The sequence below is a fragment of the Fusarium solani genome, assembly GCF_023522795.1.
Source record: "Fusarium solani strain SB1 chromosome Unknown bctg00000001, whole genome shotgun sequence".
Lineage (NCBI taxonomy): Eukaryota > Fungi > Ascomycota > Sordariomycetes > Hypocreales > Nectriaceae > Fusarium > Fusarium solani.
The window spans coordinates 1090512-1105953 of record NW_027072156.1 but is presented as its reverse complement, the minus strand read 5'-3'; the positions used below and the strand labels follow the sequence as shown (position 1 = coordinate 1105953).

Below are 15442 nucleotides of genomic sequence, written 5' to 3'. Positions count from 1 at the left end.
TAAAAAGCAAAAAGATCAATTACTTACGTATATTTATTGTGCTACCGTGATTAGTTTGACACTCGTCAATCGAATTAATTCCAACCGCTAAACGCTATCATGAAAGGTGACAATCATAGTGTCATGAGGTGAGTCGTGCCGGACCCCTGGCACCTCACATTATGGTGCATTCCTGGTGAACGTAACCAGGTCCGTAGTCCTCAATTCCACGCTCAATCTCGTTGGCTCGCTGCTTCTCCTTGACTTCCTTGGCGAAGTACTTCTTCATGTACTTTTGAAGCTCAAAGTCAAGGTGGTCAGCGGAGGCTTTCAGGACGACATCGGCCCTGCACAGTGGGCAGTGCCTTTCCTTTCGACGCTGGATCTTGATGATGCAGCGAATGCAAAAAACGTGTTGGCAATCAAGGCGAATAGGCATGTATGCTACCGAAAAGCACACCGGGCAGAGGTAGTCGTTCAACTGAGGGACCACAGAGACGAGCTCTTGAGACATCTTTGCGCAGACATCCTTGGAAATGCTGCCTGCCAGAAGCTTGTCGGAGTGTACTACAGTAGGGAACTTCCTCGATACGCCCAGAGCCGTACGTTTATCAAACTCTGTAACAAGGTCAGTATTGTGTATGGTATTAGAGGGAGAGGGCCCAACTCACTCTTGAGAATCTTGGCCACGGCAGTCTTGTTGAGCTCCTGGAATTGCAAATTCTTGAGGAGAGAAGCGTTCAGGTTGATGAAACGTGTATAGGCCGCTTGACTCTCTGCGAGTTTGAAACCTTTGGCAATCCCCTCCTTTTCAACTTGATTCTGGAACCACTGCAGCTGCTTCAGGGCCACCTGGCTGGTTCGGGAACCGTGATCCTGCTCATGGGTGGCGAAGAAGATCTCTGCATCCAGGTAGAGCTCGAAGATTTGACGCCATCGTGCGAGGTCAGTCTTGGAGAACCGTTTGGGCTTTGCGACTTGCTCAACTTCCTTGCCGAGGGCGACGATCTCGGAGGTCATATTCTTCTCTTCCTCGGCTTGTAGGGCGTCGAGATTCGTTACATCGCTCTGCAGCATATCGAAAAACTCGGCATCGAAAACAAGAGGAACTTCAATGATTTCGTAGGTTCCATCATCCTTCTCGGTCCGGGGAGTAGCTGAGTCCGATGCCGGAGCTTGGGCCTGTGCGCCGCTCGAGGTTTCGGTCGTAGGTTCAGCGGAGGATTCCAGAGCGTTTTTGGTGGTAGGCTTCTCGGCGGTCTCATCGGCAGGTTTGTCGGCGGGGGAGATGACAAGTCTCTCAGCTGTGTCGTCGGCGAGCTTATCGACAGTCTCTGCAACAGACGGAGGGCTGGCCTCAACCAGGGTATCAGAGTTTTCGGACTTGGGTAGGCTCGTCACGGACTCAGTGTCGGATTTCGTCTCTGATTCGGCGGGTGGCCGAGCGCCCTTGGGGAGATTTGCGGCGATCTTGTTGAGGAACTCCCGCGAGTTGGGTGCTAGCGAGGCATCGACTGGCACGCCATCTTGAAGATGGAGCTGGACGGTGAGCTTGGGTCGGAGATGAGAGTCGGAGCCACCTATGCGCAATCAGTTTCCGATGCACAACCGTTGCACCTGCTGGAGGCACGAAATGCATAAGGTTGCGGGAATAGGCCTACCGTTGAGCTTATACTTCAGGGCCACGGGAGATGTTGTGTCGGGCTTGAGAAGTTCGCGCAATGTCTCTGGATCAAGACCCAGTTCGTGCAGTTCTCGCGCGACCTTTTTGAGACATTTCTTGAGCTGGCTGTAGGGGATGGCATTGTCGACCCAATGAGGTGGAAAATCTGCATCAGATCAGTCAGTTTGGAGCTGTCGCACAAGTGGGTGAATATCGCTTGAGTTGTGCGCTGGAAAAGCAGAGACAAGAGCTGAGAACTAGCTACTGTCAAAGAGCTAGGCCAGATAGTGAAACATACCCTGAGTCCGCAGGATCTCCTTAAAGTCGTGAGCAAACTTCATCGTGTTGACGCTGCTGGTAGGGCCAAAATGTTAGGGTGCTTGCATGAGGAGCACGCGACCAGTTGCGATATTGGGGAGTTGGTGGCAAAAAGAACAAGAATAGAAGAAGGAGACGTGACGCTAGAAGCAAGACTTAAAGAACAGTGAAAGGCAAAAGGCAAAAGTGATATATCACTCAGAAGGGGGGCACGAAAAGAAAAAGAAGAGGAACAGTGACGAAAATGCGCCGTGTGAATGGGTTTGTTGCAAGAGTGGTCTCGTGGATGGAAAATATCGATGTCGACGAGGGTACTTGGCTGGATTCAGGCATGCCCAGACAAAGGTTGGTACCGATTTTAGCGAATGACCTCTTTCTCGCGGTGGGAACGGCGAGGAACGGGTAGGGATTAATGGGAGGCTAGCAGCCTGAGTGGGCTCTCGGCAATCTCGTGCCGGCGACAGTAGAGGCGTCAACCAGGACATGAATCAGATGGTTCGACCGTTCGAGAAGGTTGCCGACCATTTTCGTTGACCGAGGCCAAAGGCGACGCCGAGACCCAGGTCGTTCGATGGGGTCTTTGGGCTGCTTGCCTTGGTTCGAGACCTGGTGATTGGCTCGACACGGTTTTAGGATACCTCCCGTCCATGGTTCATCAGCCAAATGAGGTCAAGGAGGAAGAGGAGAGGGCCGCGTTCATCAAAATGATGATGCCAGAGACAGAGGAGACTATCAGCAAGAGCTCTGGATAGTCCGTGCTCTCTCTAGCTCGTCGATCGACCTTGCAGCCCCTTCCGTTCCTCTCAACCTCGTGTGCGCAATGCGTCCCTTAATTGGCAGGGACCATGTAACGCTAAAGCTTTGATGGGTGCTCGACCACCAAGCATCTTGCATGGAACACAAGAAAACGACAATGCGCAAATATCCATGTGTGGATATCTGTTGTGAATCCGCATTGTGTTAGTCCAGTCCTCTGTGGCGTGGATGCTTCGTGTGGGAATGCCTGCAACCGTGGTTAGTCATATCCGATGAGTCGATATGAGTAACTAAAAGCAGGCCTGAATCATCCGGCAAAAGTCCACTCAGTCCAACGAATAAGCTTACTGATCTGTCAGTTAATTAACATGTCCTTCTAGAAACATGTGTCGCCAAGCAAGGGCGGAGTTGGATCCTGCGGGGAACAACCGCAGCCTGCACAACAATTTCTTCAATAAAAATCTCCAGATTCTGCCCCGCGATGCCCCTCCTTCGTCACACAGCTTGAGAGACCTCTACTGAGGAACAAACTACCGCCAGACCCCATTAGATTCACATCTGGCTTCTTGGGAAAATTCGCGTACACTCGTCTATACTTTACATAAGGAGCCATGGGGGCACAGCAGTCCTCGGAGCACTCTGACGCTTCAGGCGCCGCTCCCGTTGCAAAGACATGTTACTACGATCTGCTTGGCGTTGAACGTTCAGCAACCGACGATGAGTACTTCTTCCCATCTAGTCTCCTGGTTTTCTTATAGGCTGGCGAGACTGGCTGAGACTAACATATTTCTTCAGGATCAAGCGAGCTTACCGTCGAAAGGCTCTCGAGCTTCACCCCGATCGCAACTTCAACGACGTCGAGGAGGCCACCCGTCGCTTCGCAGAGGTCCAGTCCGCATATGAGATCCTATCCGACCCCCAGGAGAGGGCATGGTACGACTCGCACCGCGATGCCATCCTGAGCGGTCAGGATGGCGACGGCGCAGATGGCAATCCAGCAACGTTCCGCAATGTGCGACTTACCTCAGCCGAGGAGATTATGAGCTTGATCCGCAAGTTCAATGCCGCCGTACCCTTTGACGACGAACCCACGGGATTCTATGGAATCTGCAGGGAGACTTTTGAACACCTGGCTCTTGAGGAGGAGGCGGCGGCCGAAAACGAAGATGTCGACATCCGAGAATACCCAACATTTGGCTCTTCTGATGACGACTACGAGGCAGTCGTGAAGCCTTTCTACAATGCTTGGTCTGGCTTCTCCACTGCCAAGTCCTTCTCTTGGAAGGACAAGTACCGCCTATCCGACGCCCCCGACCGCCGTGTTCGCCGCCTGATGGAAAAGGAAAACAAGAAGATGCGCGATGATGCCATTCGCGAGTTCAACGACGCTGTAAACTTTCTCGTGAGCTTCGTGCGGAAGCGTGATCCTCGGTATCTGCCCAATTCGCAATCCCACGCCGAACGCCAGGCTTCCCTACGGAACGCCGCCGCCGCACAAGCCGCGCGGTCGCGTGCTGCAAATCAAGAGCGCATGGCTGAGTACGAAGTCCCTGAGTGGGCTAAGTCTCGGTCGTCCGACAACGGTGTCGCAGAGGGGAGTTTCTCCGAGTCTGAAGAGGAGGAGATCGTGGAGATTCTTGAGTGCGTCGTGTGCAATAAGTCGTTCAAGAGCGAGAAACAGATGGAGGCGCACGAAAGGAGCAAGAAACACATTAAGGCTGTCCAACAGCTCAAGCGACAAATGAAGCGCGAAGGCGTCGAATTGCAACTTGAGGAGGTTGATGCCACGCCTGCGCCGGAGGCAGCCGAAGAGGACAAGCATGATCCCATTCCGGAAGAAAAGGTGAACGAGGACTCGGACAATTCAGAGACATTAGCCGGGAAGAGGTCAACCCCCTCCAGGGGCAAACACCAAGATCCGAGCCCAGCGGAGTCTGCCGATGTGTCTGATGATGGCGACTATGCACCCCGAGATGTGGTCGAAGAGAGGCTTACGTCCTCCAAGGCAACCCAGGAGGCAGTGAATGACCCTGATGAAGAGCTCTCTGCTGCTGCCAAGGACCTTTCCGTTGATGAGCCCTCGCAAGGCAAGAAGATAGGAAAGGCCAAGGCCAAACGCGCCAAGAAAGCTGCGGCCGCCCAAGCCCAGCAGGATGAAGGGGTATGAACATCACCCCGGTCTAGATTGACACTGGCTAACACCTTGTCACAGCAAAGATGCGGAGTCTGCGGGGAGACCTTCTCTTCCAGGACGAAGCTCTTCGCACACATTCGCGATGAAGGCCATGCCTCGTTGAAACCAGCAACCGGAGGCGGCCAAAGGAAAAAACGCTGAACGTCTTGGCAACAAATACACTCAGATGTGTTCTCACGTCTACGGCTAAGCGCGACCAGGACGATGACTGCGTCTCGATGGACTACTGCCGTGCACAAAACAGAAACCGGGACCCGGGAATGGTATAAGCTGGTTCGTTTGAATTCGTATTCATCTATCCCTAGTATAACTCCCAACCCGGCCGCCTATTCAATGGCAAAGCAGCAAACACAACCAAGACGCCAACCAACCCAACCAAACTAGGCCTCATGAATGGTGTCCGCATCATCATCATCACTCAGAGTCTCCACCTCATCAATCGCACCCTCCCGACCCTCACTGGAGCCTCCAAGGAGCGCGCTTCGATCCGCTACGTGGATAATGGACTTGCCCTGGACGTGCTTGACACATCGCTTCCAATTCTGCCAGTCATCCTCGCTTCGGATCAAAAATCCTATCAACATGCTCGGATCCATCTCGCGAACATGGATACGACGTAGTCGGGAAGTGTGACAAGATGCGATCTCCTCGTCGGTGTAGTCGTCTGGGTTCTCGTGGTAGGGGAGTGCGGGTCTAGTATGGTGGGGGTCAAGGTAGAACAAGAACGAACCTTGTGCCCCAACAAAGTAGTGTGATGAGGATGGGCGGCCGCTAGATACGGGTTATCGGCAAGTTCATATCATGGGGATTCATGAGGCTTACCCGGCAATTCCTACAGACTGGGGCATTTGAAGGGATGCAATGAGGGCTTCCCAGTAGACAGGCGTTATCTTGTCAATTCCCAGACGAGTTCCAACAAGAATGAGTGTAGGATGAAACGCTTCCCCCTCTGGCTTCGCAATCTTCATAAACTCGTCCTCGTAAACGTCGGGGCCGTCACCTGTTGAGTATACTCGAAGTGAGGATTCGTGCGAGTTCGCAAGCGCTCTGGTGGAACGTTAGTTAGTGAACAGCGAGAGAGCTTGGGTTTGTTCTATGGACTTACTGGATGCACCGGGCAGTTGCTGACGGGCCGAACCACTCGCCTGGGTACTTGCCACACGCACTGGCACCGTGATGGACGAAGCTATGTAGGGAGTAGGGGGCGTTGGGGTGGTCGGCAAATAATTTGATGATTTCACGTTCTTCGTGTGGTGATTGTCCTCGGCGCCAGTCTGATGATGAGTGAGCTGGGTGTTGGCACTGTACGGCTAACATGTCTCCTTACCTCTGCCCAGACGAATCATGCCTATAGTATTTGCAAGCAGGCTCTGACCTGATCGAATCATACAGCCCCATCCACTGTCGGAAGAGAAAGGGCTCTGGTCGCCCAGCTGGCTCTTCAACCTCATCGATAGCGAGAGGGAGGAAGTGGCTTGTGGGTTGGTTGATCGAGGGATGGGCTCGAATTCGGACCTATACGTCATCCAGATCCTCGACTCAAAATCGGCCATGAATTGTGGCGGCCAGCCGTTGTCTTTTGTCGGATCATCATATGCCAGCGATGATGAGAAGCTGCTTGATATCGATTCCGGTGGGGTTTCGGGTGCGTTGACTGGTGGGACGGGCGGTCGACTGGTGTCTTGAGCCTCTGCGTCTGGCTTGGGCGCTGGGGGGGTGTCTGGGGGCTGCGGTTGTCGTTCTTGGTGCTTTTGCTGTCACTGAGCTTGTATGAGTGTCCGAGGCACCACACGGGCTGGTCGTGGGCGACATCGTTGGTCGGCTCGGGATCCCAGAACATCTGCACTATACGCCGATAGCGCCCGAGGTCGACGTTGGCCATGGCGGCTTCCATGGCGGCTGTAACCTGTGCGACTGTGTCAAGCTGGCATCTGCAGGTGTAGGTGTCGATACTGGAGTGGGCTGGAATCCGATCGGGAGCCTAGTATGAAGAGTGTTGTGTAATGAAGGGAGACGATGGCGACTTGAGATGGATAACGAAGCTGCTGGCGAAGGCAGCAAATGGGTCTTGGGTCTGGCTGTGTGGGGAGTCAGCTGGGGCCGGCGGCGGGGGAAGCGGCGGCTTGTGACTCCTCAAGGCCGCCTGAGGTGGTGGTTCCGGATGAGGTGGAGCCCCACAGGCAACAGGTGCAAAGGAATCTTGTGCACGGACCATCCGACGCGATGTAAGAAATCGAGAGCGATGGGGATGATAATGGTCGATCTGGGGCATGGTTGATGTCGACATGCCTTTTTATGTCTTCTTCGTATTTGCTTCGTTACTTGACGCGAGATTTGACACGTGTTTGTTGCCCTTTGTCCGTGTTTCTGATTATGCCTACATTCACAAAGGTTATGTTGAAGCTCATGCAAGTGATGCTAGAGAGTTCAAGTGAATTCATCGTCAAAATTAGCAAATAATACGAAACCACCACGCGGTGCGATTAAGACGGAAAAAAACTACAGGGAAGCACGTAAAACAGTCAAATAACGCATCCATCAAGTATGAAAGGCTATCGAAATCCCAACTACCCAAGAATCAGGCGCACAAACCTGAGCTGGAGACTCCCAACAATTACCCTACACCTGAGCGATGCACGCACTCTGAAGTGACGTACCATAGCTGCAGTCTCCACCTGCTGATCCCCGCTTGGCCGCAAGCACCGGCCCCACCAAGCACCCCTGCTGCACCACAACGTTTCCATGACTCTCATCGCCTGGGACAACTCCACAGTCATTTGAAAAAGCCAATCAAAGAGCGTCACAGGCTGAGATACCCACCGCGGGGTGACTCTTTTTATTGCCAACAACATAGCTTTTTGCTAGCATCCACTGCGTGAGACTTTTTACACAAACGCTCCGTGCTGGAGACTCATACATCTACGGCCAAACCGCCACCCGCTCCATCGACTGCGAGGAGCCTTCACAATGCCGGTGATCGATCCATAGTTCGCCATGCCGAGAAACAAGAAGGGAGCTTCTACGCCTCGTGGTGCAAAGGGTGCCCGAGGCGGACGAGGAGGTCGCGGAGGTCGAGGAGCATCTCGCGGACGCGGCAACCATTCTCCTGCGCCTGCCCGAGTGAACTTCATTAGAGAAGAGACCACCGGTAACCAGCCCAATACACTGCTGGGCAGACACCCCGGGCCCGAGGAATGTGTCACGGCCAGCTTACTGACAGTACCGCAGCTGGGTTTACACTTGCGGACGAAGCTCGACAGACTTCCCAGCATGACCCTTCCAGATGGAATAATTTGCGTATGCGACCCGTCAAGTTTGTCAGTGCTGGGCCAACTGAACCGTTGAAACTACTCGACGTGCTGCTCGACGAAGAAAATGACGAAGTCAAAGAACCAGCCACGACGGCGTCCCCTGAAACCAACACCCAACGAGACATGCAAGTCGACATACAAGCTGAGTCCGACAACGAGATTGACAACCACGGCGAGAGAGGCGGGCATGAGGCGGACGTGGAAGAGGACTCAGACGAAGATGATCATTTTATCGGACCCGACGAACTCGAAGAAGCTATCCAAGCCCAAGTAGAGCCCGACAATGAAACCCCGGACGAACCATCGTTCTTCTTTGACCTGAAAGGAGACCAGTCACAGCCCAGGCTTCAGCAGGGCTCAGTCGAGATCCCAGAGCGACCGTCTTCAAGAAGCAGCAGCTCGAGTGAGGAGGTTATCCTGTTCAAGGGTCGCGCAGCCCCACGAAAGCCTCTGCAGACGGAAGAGATCAGCATGGCTCAAATGCAGACCGAGATACGGGTCGTCGAGCAAACAATCATCACTGAGTCGGCACCAGCACCGTCACCCGCACCCAAACTGAGCGTGGAGCCACCGAATAGCAAGAAGCTCTCCAAGAAGGAGAAGAAGCAGAAACAGCGCGACAAGAGAAACGCACGAAGACAACTCCAGGAGGAGGAAGATGCCATCCTCGCCGACTATATTGCCAACATGAAGGAAAACAGCGACGACGAATATTTCCGACAACTCATCAACGGTGGAAGCGACTCTGACGTTGGCGAAGAGGATGCGTCTGACTCACCTGTCGCCACATCCAAACAGAAACGCGCCTCCTCCAAGCAAAAGGCTCCGGAGACAAGCGACTCTGACGAAGACCAAGAGGAGGATTTGTCCGAAGAAGACGACGAGGACGAGGACGACGAAGTACCCAGTGAAATCGACGATGAGACGCTGGCAAGACTTATCGCCGGCCAAGAATTGAGCCAGGACCTGGGCATGGAGGACGTCAACTTTGGCGATTCATCGAGCGATTCGGATTCTTCCAGTAACAAGGCCAAGAAGCGACAGCAGGTGATTGACGACGACGTTGATCTGATGGATTGGGAACGACCCAGCTTGCGACGGCGCAAAGGCAAGGGCGCAAAGGCGCAGATAACCTTCAATTTGTCCGACTCGGAATTGGAGGCGCAACTCCAAGCGGCCTGGAAAACTGACCGACAAAAGAAGTCGGAACGTAAGAAGCAGCGAGAGGAGTTACGCGCGCTTGGGATGCTCGGAAAGAATGTCAACCCCGACGATCTTCGTGTCAAATACCCGGATGGCATGAACATGGAGCAGGTTGCAGAAGAGCTACGAACGTTCCTCGTTAGCTCTGATGAGCAGTGAGTCCGTCCTCCATATCCCGCCAGTCGTTTTCTGACCACTTTCTAGACTTACGCTGCCACCCATGGACAACCATGCCCGAAAGATGATCCATGAGCTGGCCAATAAGTTCAAAATCAAGTCCAAGTCGACGGGCAAGGGAGACCAGCGGAGACCAACTCTCTATCGTACAGGTCGCACGCTTCCCTACGTAGCAGTGACATTCGACCAAGCCATTAATCGCGTCAACCGGCGATACTTCCCTCGACTCGACATGAAGGGTAAAAAGTCGAATCGGCTTCCACCTGTCCGTGGCGGCGCAAGTGTTGCAGCTGCGACCTATCAAGATGGTGAGATCGTCGGTGGCTCAGCGCCGGAGCTTGGTGTTGAGAATCGTGGTCGCGCGATGCTGGAGAAGATGGGGTGGAGTTCTGGTACGGCGCTGGGTGCCATGAACAACAAGGGAATTCTGCAACCTGTCACGCACGCAATGAAGCGGTCAAAGGCCGGACTCGGCTAGATATTGATTCGATACGCGAACATCAGGAAGGACTGGAGCTGTGAGCTGAAAACCGAACAACACCTGTAACACTATGCAAATAGAAGGGGGCTTTCAAGTGCACGAATTCATGTTATCGAGACCCTATTCTCGATGTTTATTGTACAACCGCGAACCCCGTTGCCCGTGTGTGAAGACATTGCCCCCAGTGAAAAACAAAACCATCCGTAACGCATTATGAGGCTCCTAAAAACAGGGCCAGATGCCCATGAAACCTCGGAGTCATGACACCCTGATGCCACGCGTGAAAAACCAATTGACCAAAACAAACAAGCAAGTCAAGCCACTTATTTCGTCGAGGAGGAGTACTTGGTGACGGCCTTGGTACCCTCAGAGACAGCGTGCTTGGCAAGCTCACCGGGGAGGATCAGGCGGACAGAGGTCTGGATCTCTCGGGAAGAGATGGTGGACTTCTTGTTGTAAGCAGCCAGCTTGGAAGCCTCAGAAGCGACGCGCTCGAAAATATCTGAGTCGAAGTTAGGACAATGGACTTGGATGAGACGCGACAGATGGATCAAAACATACCGTTGACGAACGAGTTGAGGATGGACATGGCACGGTTGGAGATACCGGTGTCAGGGTGGACCTGCTTGAGGACTGGAGATGCAAGTCAGTTTGACGCGTTCGGAAAAGACGTGATGCGAAAAGGCGCGAATGGGATTGGAACTCACCCTTGTAGATGTAAGAAGAGTAAGTCTCCTTGCGGGTCTTGGAGCGCTTCTTCTTGTCACCAGAAGCAGCGGTCTTCTTGCCGGCATCCTTCTTCTCGGGAGCCTTGGAGGCAGTGGCGGGAGCCTTGGAGGCGGGCTTCTTGTCGGCGGCCTTGGGAGGCATTTTGAAAGATGTGAGGTCGGAGAAAAAGACTGAAAAGTCGATGAGTGTGGTTGAGTTGGATGTGCGAGAACGCGAGCGTGTGTTGCGGGCGAAGAGAGCTGGTGGTGATGGAAAGTGATGGCGAGACAGGAAGATCGGGGGGTGGGTAGGCTTTTTGTAGCTGGGCGCGCGTCGGTGCAAGCGGGTTACTGATTGCCTTGGGGGGCGTGCGCACGCGTGCCTGCTAGCGGGAGAGGTTGGCAGGGTGGAGGTGATCTGGGCGTTGCTGGTCGCGCCTGCGTGCCCCTCTTTTTCTTTTATTCCCCTTGGACTGCTGGGAAAATAAAAAAAAAGGTCGAGTGTCCTATTTTTTGATTGGCCGGATTTGCGCGACAGCCAACTTACTGCTCTCTTTCTCTTTTTTTTTTTTTTTGATGCGAGAGAGACGCAGTCGCCCCACTGGCTTCTCTTTTCGTCATCCTGAGGGGAGCACCGCTTCTGGTCCGCCTTCCGTGATCTCGCGCGCCGCTGGCCTCTTCTGCCAAACCAGCCACCATCTCCGACTCCGTCTTCATCATCCTTCCTCGGCTTGCCGACTGGGTCAATCTTCTCCCACTCTTTCACTTCTTTCCTTCTACACATCACACATTCTTGACTTGTACTTCCGTAGCGTGCTCTCTTCACTCAGAGTCATCTTCATGTTGTCTAGAACCTGTATTGAACTGTTGTGCTGTCCCAAAAACTCGCGCAACTATCGTCACTTTTGCATCGTGAATGAGGATCGTAGGACCTTCAGGATCTAAGCTCGTACTTCCACTGGTGTCTCTCCATCCCTGCTCGAGGTCAACGCGCCCCGGGAACGCGTCCGTTCCATCTCAGATGCTCCACGCATGTCCCGTCACGGCCGTGACAGATGACCGCTCGCCCTCCGGTGTTGACGCTCTGCTGGCCAGTCTCCGTCCCGTCTCTCGCTCTCCACATTCTCCAGAGTCTGGAGCTCCGAGCCCGAGTCTCGCAGGGCTGCCGCTTCCGTTGACTGCCGGAACTGAGAGATCTCTTGGAGATCCGATCCGGAGCATCGGGGCTCAATTGTGGACCATTTGCACATAATATCTACGTCACAGTACCCTGGAATGTGGTTGTCTAAGTCAAACGAGGTCCTATATACGTCCAAGATGGAATATTGAAGCCAAAATATGACTCTACAAGGCTTGAATACGTATCAAACCTCATAGAAAAAGACCCAAAAGACGTAGGCATCCTACAAACACCAAACAAAATGGAAGTGAAAGAGGATCAAGACCAAACAAACAAAGATTCAAAGTCAGACCAAAGGTTTGACTGAACCCAGAGACCCAACTCAATCAAACCAAGTGGGCAAGCCCAAATGCCTTGGACATCTCCCACGAAAGAAACCACGCAAAACGAGTCGACCAAGCAACAAACCTGGCTCAGGCAAGCGAGAAGAGATGAACCAGAAAAAAGTGCAAGACTCGGGGTGTCCAAGAGTACTGGAAAAGAATGCTGATTTCAGACGTTCAACCTCCCTCCAATGAACAAATGGCTCCGAGCAGAAATTTCAGCACGCGAGCGGAAAATGAGGAACAAAGGTGAAAAATCGTGCGAGGTGGACGGTCGGGGTGAAGGAGGATACCCAGAAAGACGCGGGTGGGTGATTTTGGGCCTGGTGGCACGGGCGCGTTGGGGGGAGGAGGTCGGTTTTATTATTTCGCCGTGCCAGTGAGGCAGGCGTGGCAGGTGTGCCTTTTTTTTTATTTTATTCGGTACGCCCATTTTCGCCTGATCGGGTTAGCGCCAAATCGCGCGCGCTCGCCCTGTGGGTGATCTGGGATCAGAGCTCTGACGCGCGAAAAGTACTTAACCTCTACCTCCCCCGCCAACTTCGACTCTCTCATCAACTTCTCGCAATTGTCATCACCACCACGCTCTCCGACTCTTCCAATCGTCGCAAAGTCTCACCAGACTCACTCACCTCTTTTTTCACCTCTACCACCCCAAACAACCACTTTTCAAAATGACTGGCGGCGGCAAGTCTGGCGGCAAGGCCTCTGGTTCCAAGAACGCGCAATCGTAAGTCTTCCCCCGTTTCCCCAGATTGCCACGCCAACCTGGTCGCGTCATGAAGCCATTCATGACGCGTCTTCAACCTTGTTCTTTGATCTCGAAGCTTACACATGTTTTCCACAGGCGTTCTTCCAAGGCTGGTCTCGCGTTCCCTGTTGGTCGTGTCCACCGTCTTCTCCGAAAGGGCAACTACGCTCAGCGTGTTGGTGCCGGTGCCCCCGTGTACCTGGCTGCCGTCCTTGAGTACCTCGCTGCCGAAATCCTCGAGTTGGCTGGCAACGCTGCCCGCGACAACAAGAAGACCCGTATCATCCCCCGTCATCTCCAGCTCGCCATCCGAAACGATGAGGAGTTGAACAAGCTTCTGGGTCACGTCACCATCGCCCAGGGTGGTGTTCTTCCCAACATTCACCAGAGTACGTCACCTCACTCACTCTTTTGCATGCCATTACTAACATGTTTCTTCCAGACCTTCTGCCCAAGAAGACTGTTAAGGGTGGCAAGAACGCGAGCCAAGAGCTGTAAGCGGATCGTTGGTTTGTGTTTTCTTGCGATGGTCGGTTGTTTGGGTTGTCATGACAAAGGGGTCACGGTTCAGGGTTCACATGGTTGCTTTTTTATCACTTTATTCGCGCGTTAGGGTTGTACAATAATCCCCCACGGCATGGTCATGAATAAGAAGACTTCAAAGATCAACCCTGTCCCCCCTGTGGCATCTTGATACTGATAGCGAACTGTTTTGCATTTGTAATTCCTCATAGTAGCGATTTTGCGATTTCCAACAACTAATCGATCTCTTCGAATCATTCACAACTCCTCGTGTCTCCGGTTTGTCAGGAGTAAATCACTGCACCCATTCATATTATTTCGCCTCCATGTTGCCGGCGAGGCGGAAGTTGAGTATTGCAGATGAACTTGTATTGAACATAGCGAAAAGCGACAGCGGCTCCGGCGGAAAATCGATCGATCGTAGATGTCTGTCTGTTAATCTCGGGAATGCGTCTCGATATCGCAACCACCGTGCGTAGAACTCAAGTGACCAAAACGTTCTTTGATTCGTGCTACAATTCGTTCTTCTGACCCTTCCATGCCCTCTATATACAGATATCTTCTCGTGCAACCCAAGTAATCCGGCCGTGGTTTTAATGTCTGTTGACGGGGTGGGGGGGAGCTGTCGGTTCGTCAGTATCAATCTGATTCCTCCACAGGGGTACGGGTTAGCGACTCACGGTCGAGGATAGGCGATGGCAGGTTTCGCTCGAACTTTGAGCCTGTGAGTCGTCGTTAGCAGCTTGCGTAGAGCCGTTGTTGGCCAATGGACAAGCATACCTCCAGGAGCAGTCGGGGGCGTATAGGGATCGGGGTGCTTCCAGCTCTCCAGTAGCTTCTCTGTCTCGCTCAATAGAGCCTGTATGCCATTGTCAGCCTGTAATCGTCCTCCAGCAGCCAATTGTCGTCTCACTCTTTGGTGTCTCGGATCAGTCACATTGCGGTTGGCCTCGAACAGTGAGCGAATATAGAGAGCCTGGCCACGCCACAAGTGTCGGTGGACGGCCCAATCCAGCGCCAGCTTCAATGAGCGGCGGTAGAGGGATCTGAAGGCCAAATAGGTCAGCATGTATAGCTCGAGGGACTCGACAGTCGTGTGCTCGGCCGTTCGGATGGGTTTGTGGTTACTGACAGAGCAGCTCGTCGCGTCGACATGGTGGATGAGGTGCTGAGGGTACGCGAGGCCGGGCCCAGTCGAGAAAGACTCCTCGCTAGGGTGCAATTGATCGGGTTTCGCGGGGTATCTCGCCGACTGGCGCTCGCACGATGGAATCCGGTGTTGACCTGTCGTCTTGGGTGAGGTTGTGTTGCGACGAAGAATGCCGACAATGACGGCAAAGTGATTGGTGCCTTGTGGCCTCGTTCCGGGGAATTGCCGACCAGATTGAGCCTACCCTATACATCTCGTTGTCACATAGATTTGGCATTCTTGTGATCATTTCGTATTGTAGGGCTCTCACATTCTCGAATCTGCTTTTTTGCGATGGTTTGGATCAAATGGATATAATTTTAGTTGATTTTGCGGCATGGTTGTGGTGTTGTGTATTTTCTGAAATTTTTCTCAAATGTCTCCTCTTCATCCTAGTCTCAGAGAGACTGCTTTCGGGCTCCGGGTTTGGAATATGGCATATTTCATCCCACGAGCCCCTACGACACTGATTTTTGCCTTCAAAGACCTCAGATGTCTACCTTATCTTTAAGCCGAAAGATTTCCACACTACTTCCATTAAAGAATTTACAAACGAACGTTATCGAGCTCGAATTGAGCCTCGGAGCTGTCAAAACCCCACGTTGGATTGATTCCCGAAAGCTCCGTCTCCTGGATTGGAATTAGTTTTTGGCTGCTTCTTAGTGGTCGAGCCTTTTGGACCCACAAT

General features: G+C 53.0%; 7 protein-coding genes across 7 annotated transcripts; 3 read left to right on the top strand and 4 right to left on the bottom strand.

Moving 5' to 3' along the window:
- Window positions 1–154: 154 nt before the first annotated feature.
- On the bottom strand, window positions 155–1983 carry MRS44_002448 (uncharacterized protein; the record flags this gene model as incomplete). The annotated part of the gene is made up of 4 exons (XM_046280735.1): window positions 155–597; window positions 651–1559; window positions 1641–1808; window positions 1941–1983. 4 exons carry the CDS (start codon window positions 1981–1983, stop codon window positions 155–157), a joined length of 1563 nt encoding a protein of 520 aa, XP_046136552.1.
- Window positions 1984–3327: 1344 nt separating this feature from the next.
- MRS44_002447 (uncharacterized protein) lies at window positions 3328–5051 on the top strand (the record flags this gene model as incomplete). The annotated part of the gene is made up of 3 exons (XM_046273489.1): window positions 3328–3437; window positions 3512–4877; window positions 4929–5051. 3 exons carry the CDS (start codon window positions 3328–3330, stop codon window positions 5049–5051), a joined length of 1599 nt encoding a protein of 532 aa, XP_046136551.1.
- Window positions 5052–5290: 239 nt separating this feature from the next.
- Window positions 5291–7182, bottom strand: MRS44_002446 (uncharacterized protein; the record flags this gene model as incomplete). The annotated part of the gene is made up of 7 exons (XM_065622829.1): window positions 5291–5681; window positions 5733–5957; window positions 6016–6184; window positions 6238–6258; window positions 6301–6637; window positions 6703–6891; window positions 6949–7182. 7 exons carry the CDS (start codon window positions 7180–7182, stop codon window positions 5291–5293), a joined length of 1566 nt encoding a protein of 521 aa, XP_065478901.1.
- A 722-nt stretch (window positions 7183–7904) lies between these two features.
- MRS44_002445 (uncharacterized protein) lies at window positions 7905–10079 on the top strand (the record flags this gene model as incomplete). Its single annotated transcript, XM_065622828.1, has 3 exons — window positions 7905–8058; window positions 8139–9579; window positions 9629–10079. The coding sequence occupies 3 exons, from the start codon at window positions 7905–7907 to the stop codon at window positions 10077–10079; spliced, it is 2046 nt and encodes a 681-aa protein (XP_065478900.1).
- A 326-nt stretch (window positions 10080–10405) lies between these two features.
- MRS44_002444 (uncharacterized protein) lies at window positions 10406–10952 on the bottom strand (the record flags this gene model as incomplete). The annotated part of the gene is made up of 3 exons (XM_046270613.1): window positions 10406–10584; window positions 10644–10715; window positions 10790–10952. 3 exons carry the CDS (start codon window positions 10950–10952, stop codon window positions 10406–10408), a joined length of 414 nt encoding a protein of 137 aa, XP_046136548.1.
- Window positions 10953–12966: 2014 nt separating this feature from the next.
- On the top strand, window positions 12967–13541 carry MRS44_002443 (uncharacterized protein; the record flags this gene model as incomplete). Its single annotated transcript, XM_046268040.2, has 3 exons — window positions 12967–13022; window positions 13140–13432; window positions 13486–13541. 3 exons carry the CDS (start codon window positions 12967–12969, stop codon window positions 13539–13541), a joined length of 405 nt encoding a protein of 134 aa, XP_046136547.1.
- A 617-nt stretch (window positions 13542–14158) lies between these two features.
- On the bottom strand, window positions 14159–15004 carry MRS44_002442 (uncharacterized protein; the record flags this gene model as incomplete). The annotated part of the gene is made up of 4 exons (XM_065622827.1): window positions 14159–14187; window positions 14246–14287; window positions 14346–14856; window positions 14960–15004. 4 exons carry the CDS (start codon window positions 15002–15004, stop codon window positions 14159–14161), a joined length of 627 nt encoding a protein of 208 aa, XP_065478899.1.
- Between the last annotated feature and the right edge of the window lie 438 nt (window positions 15005–15442).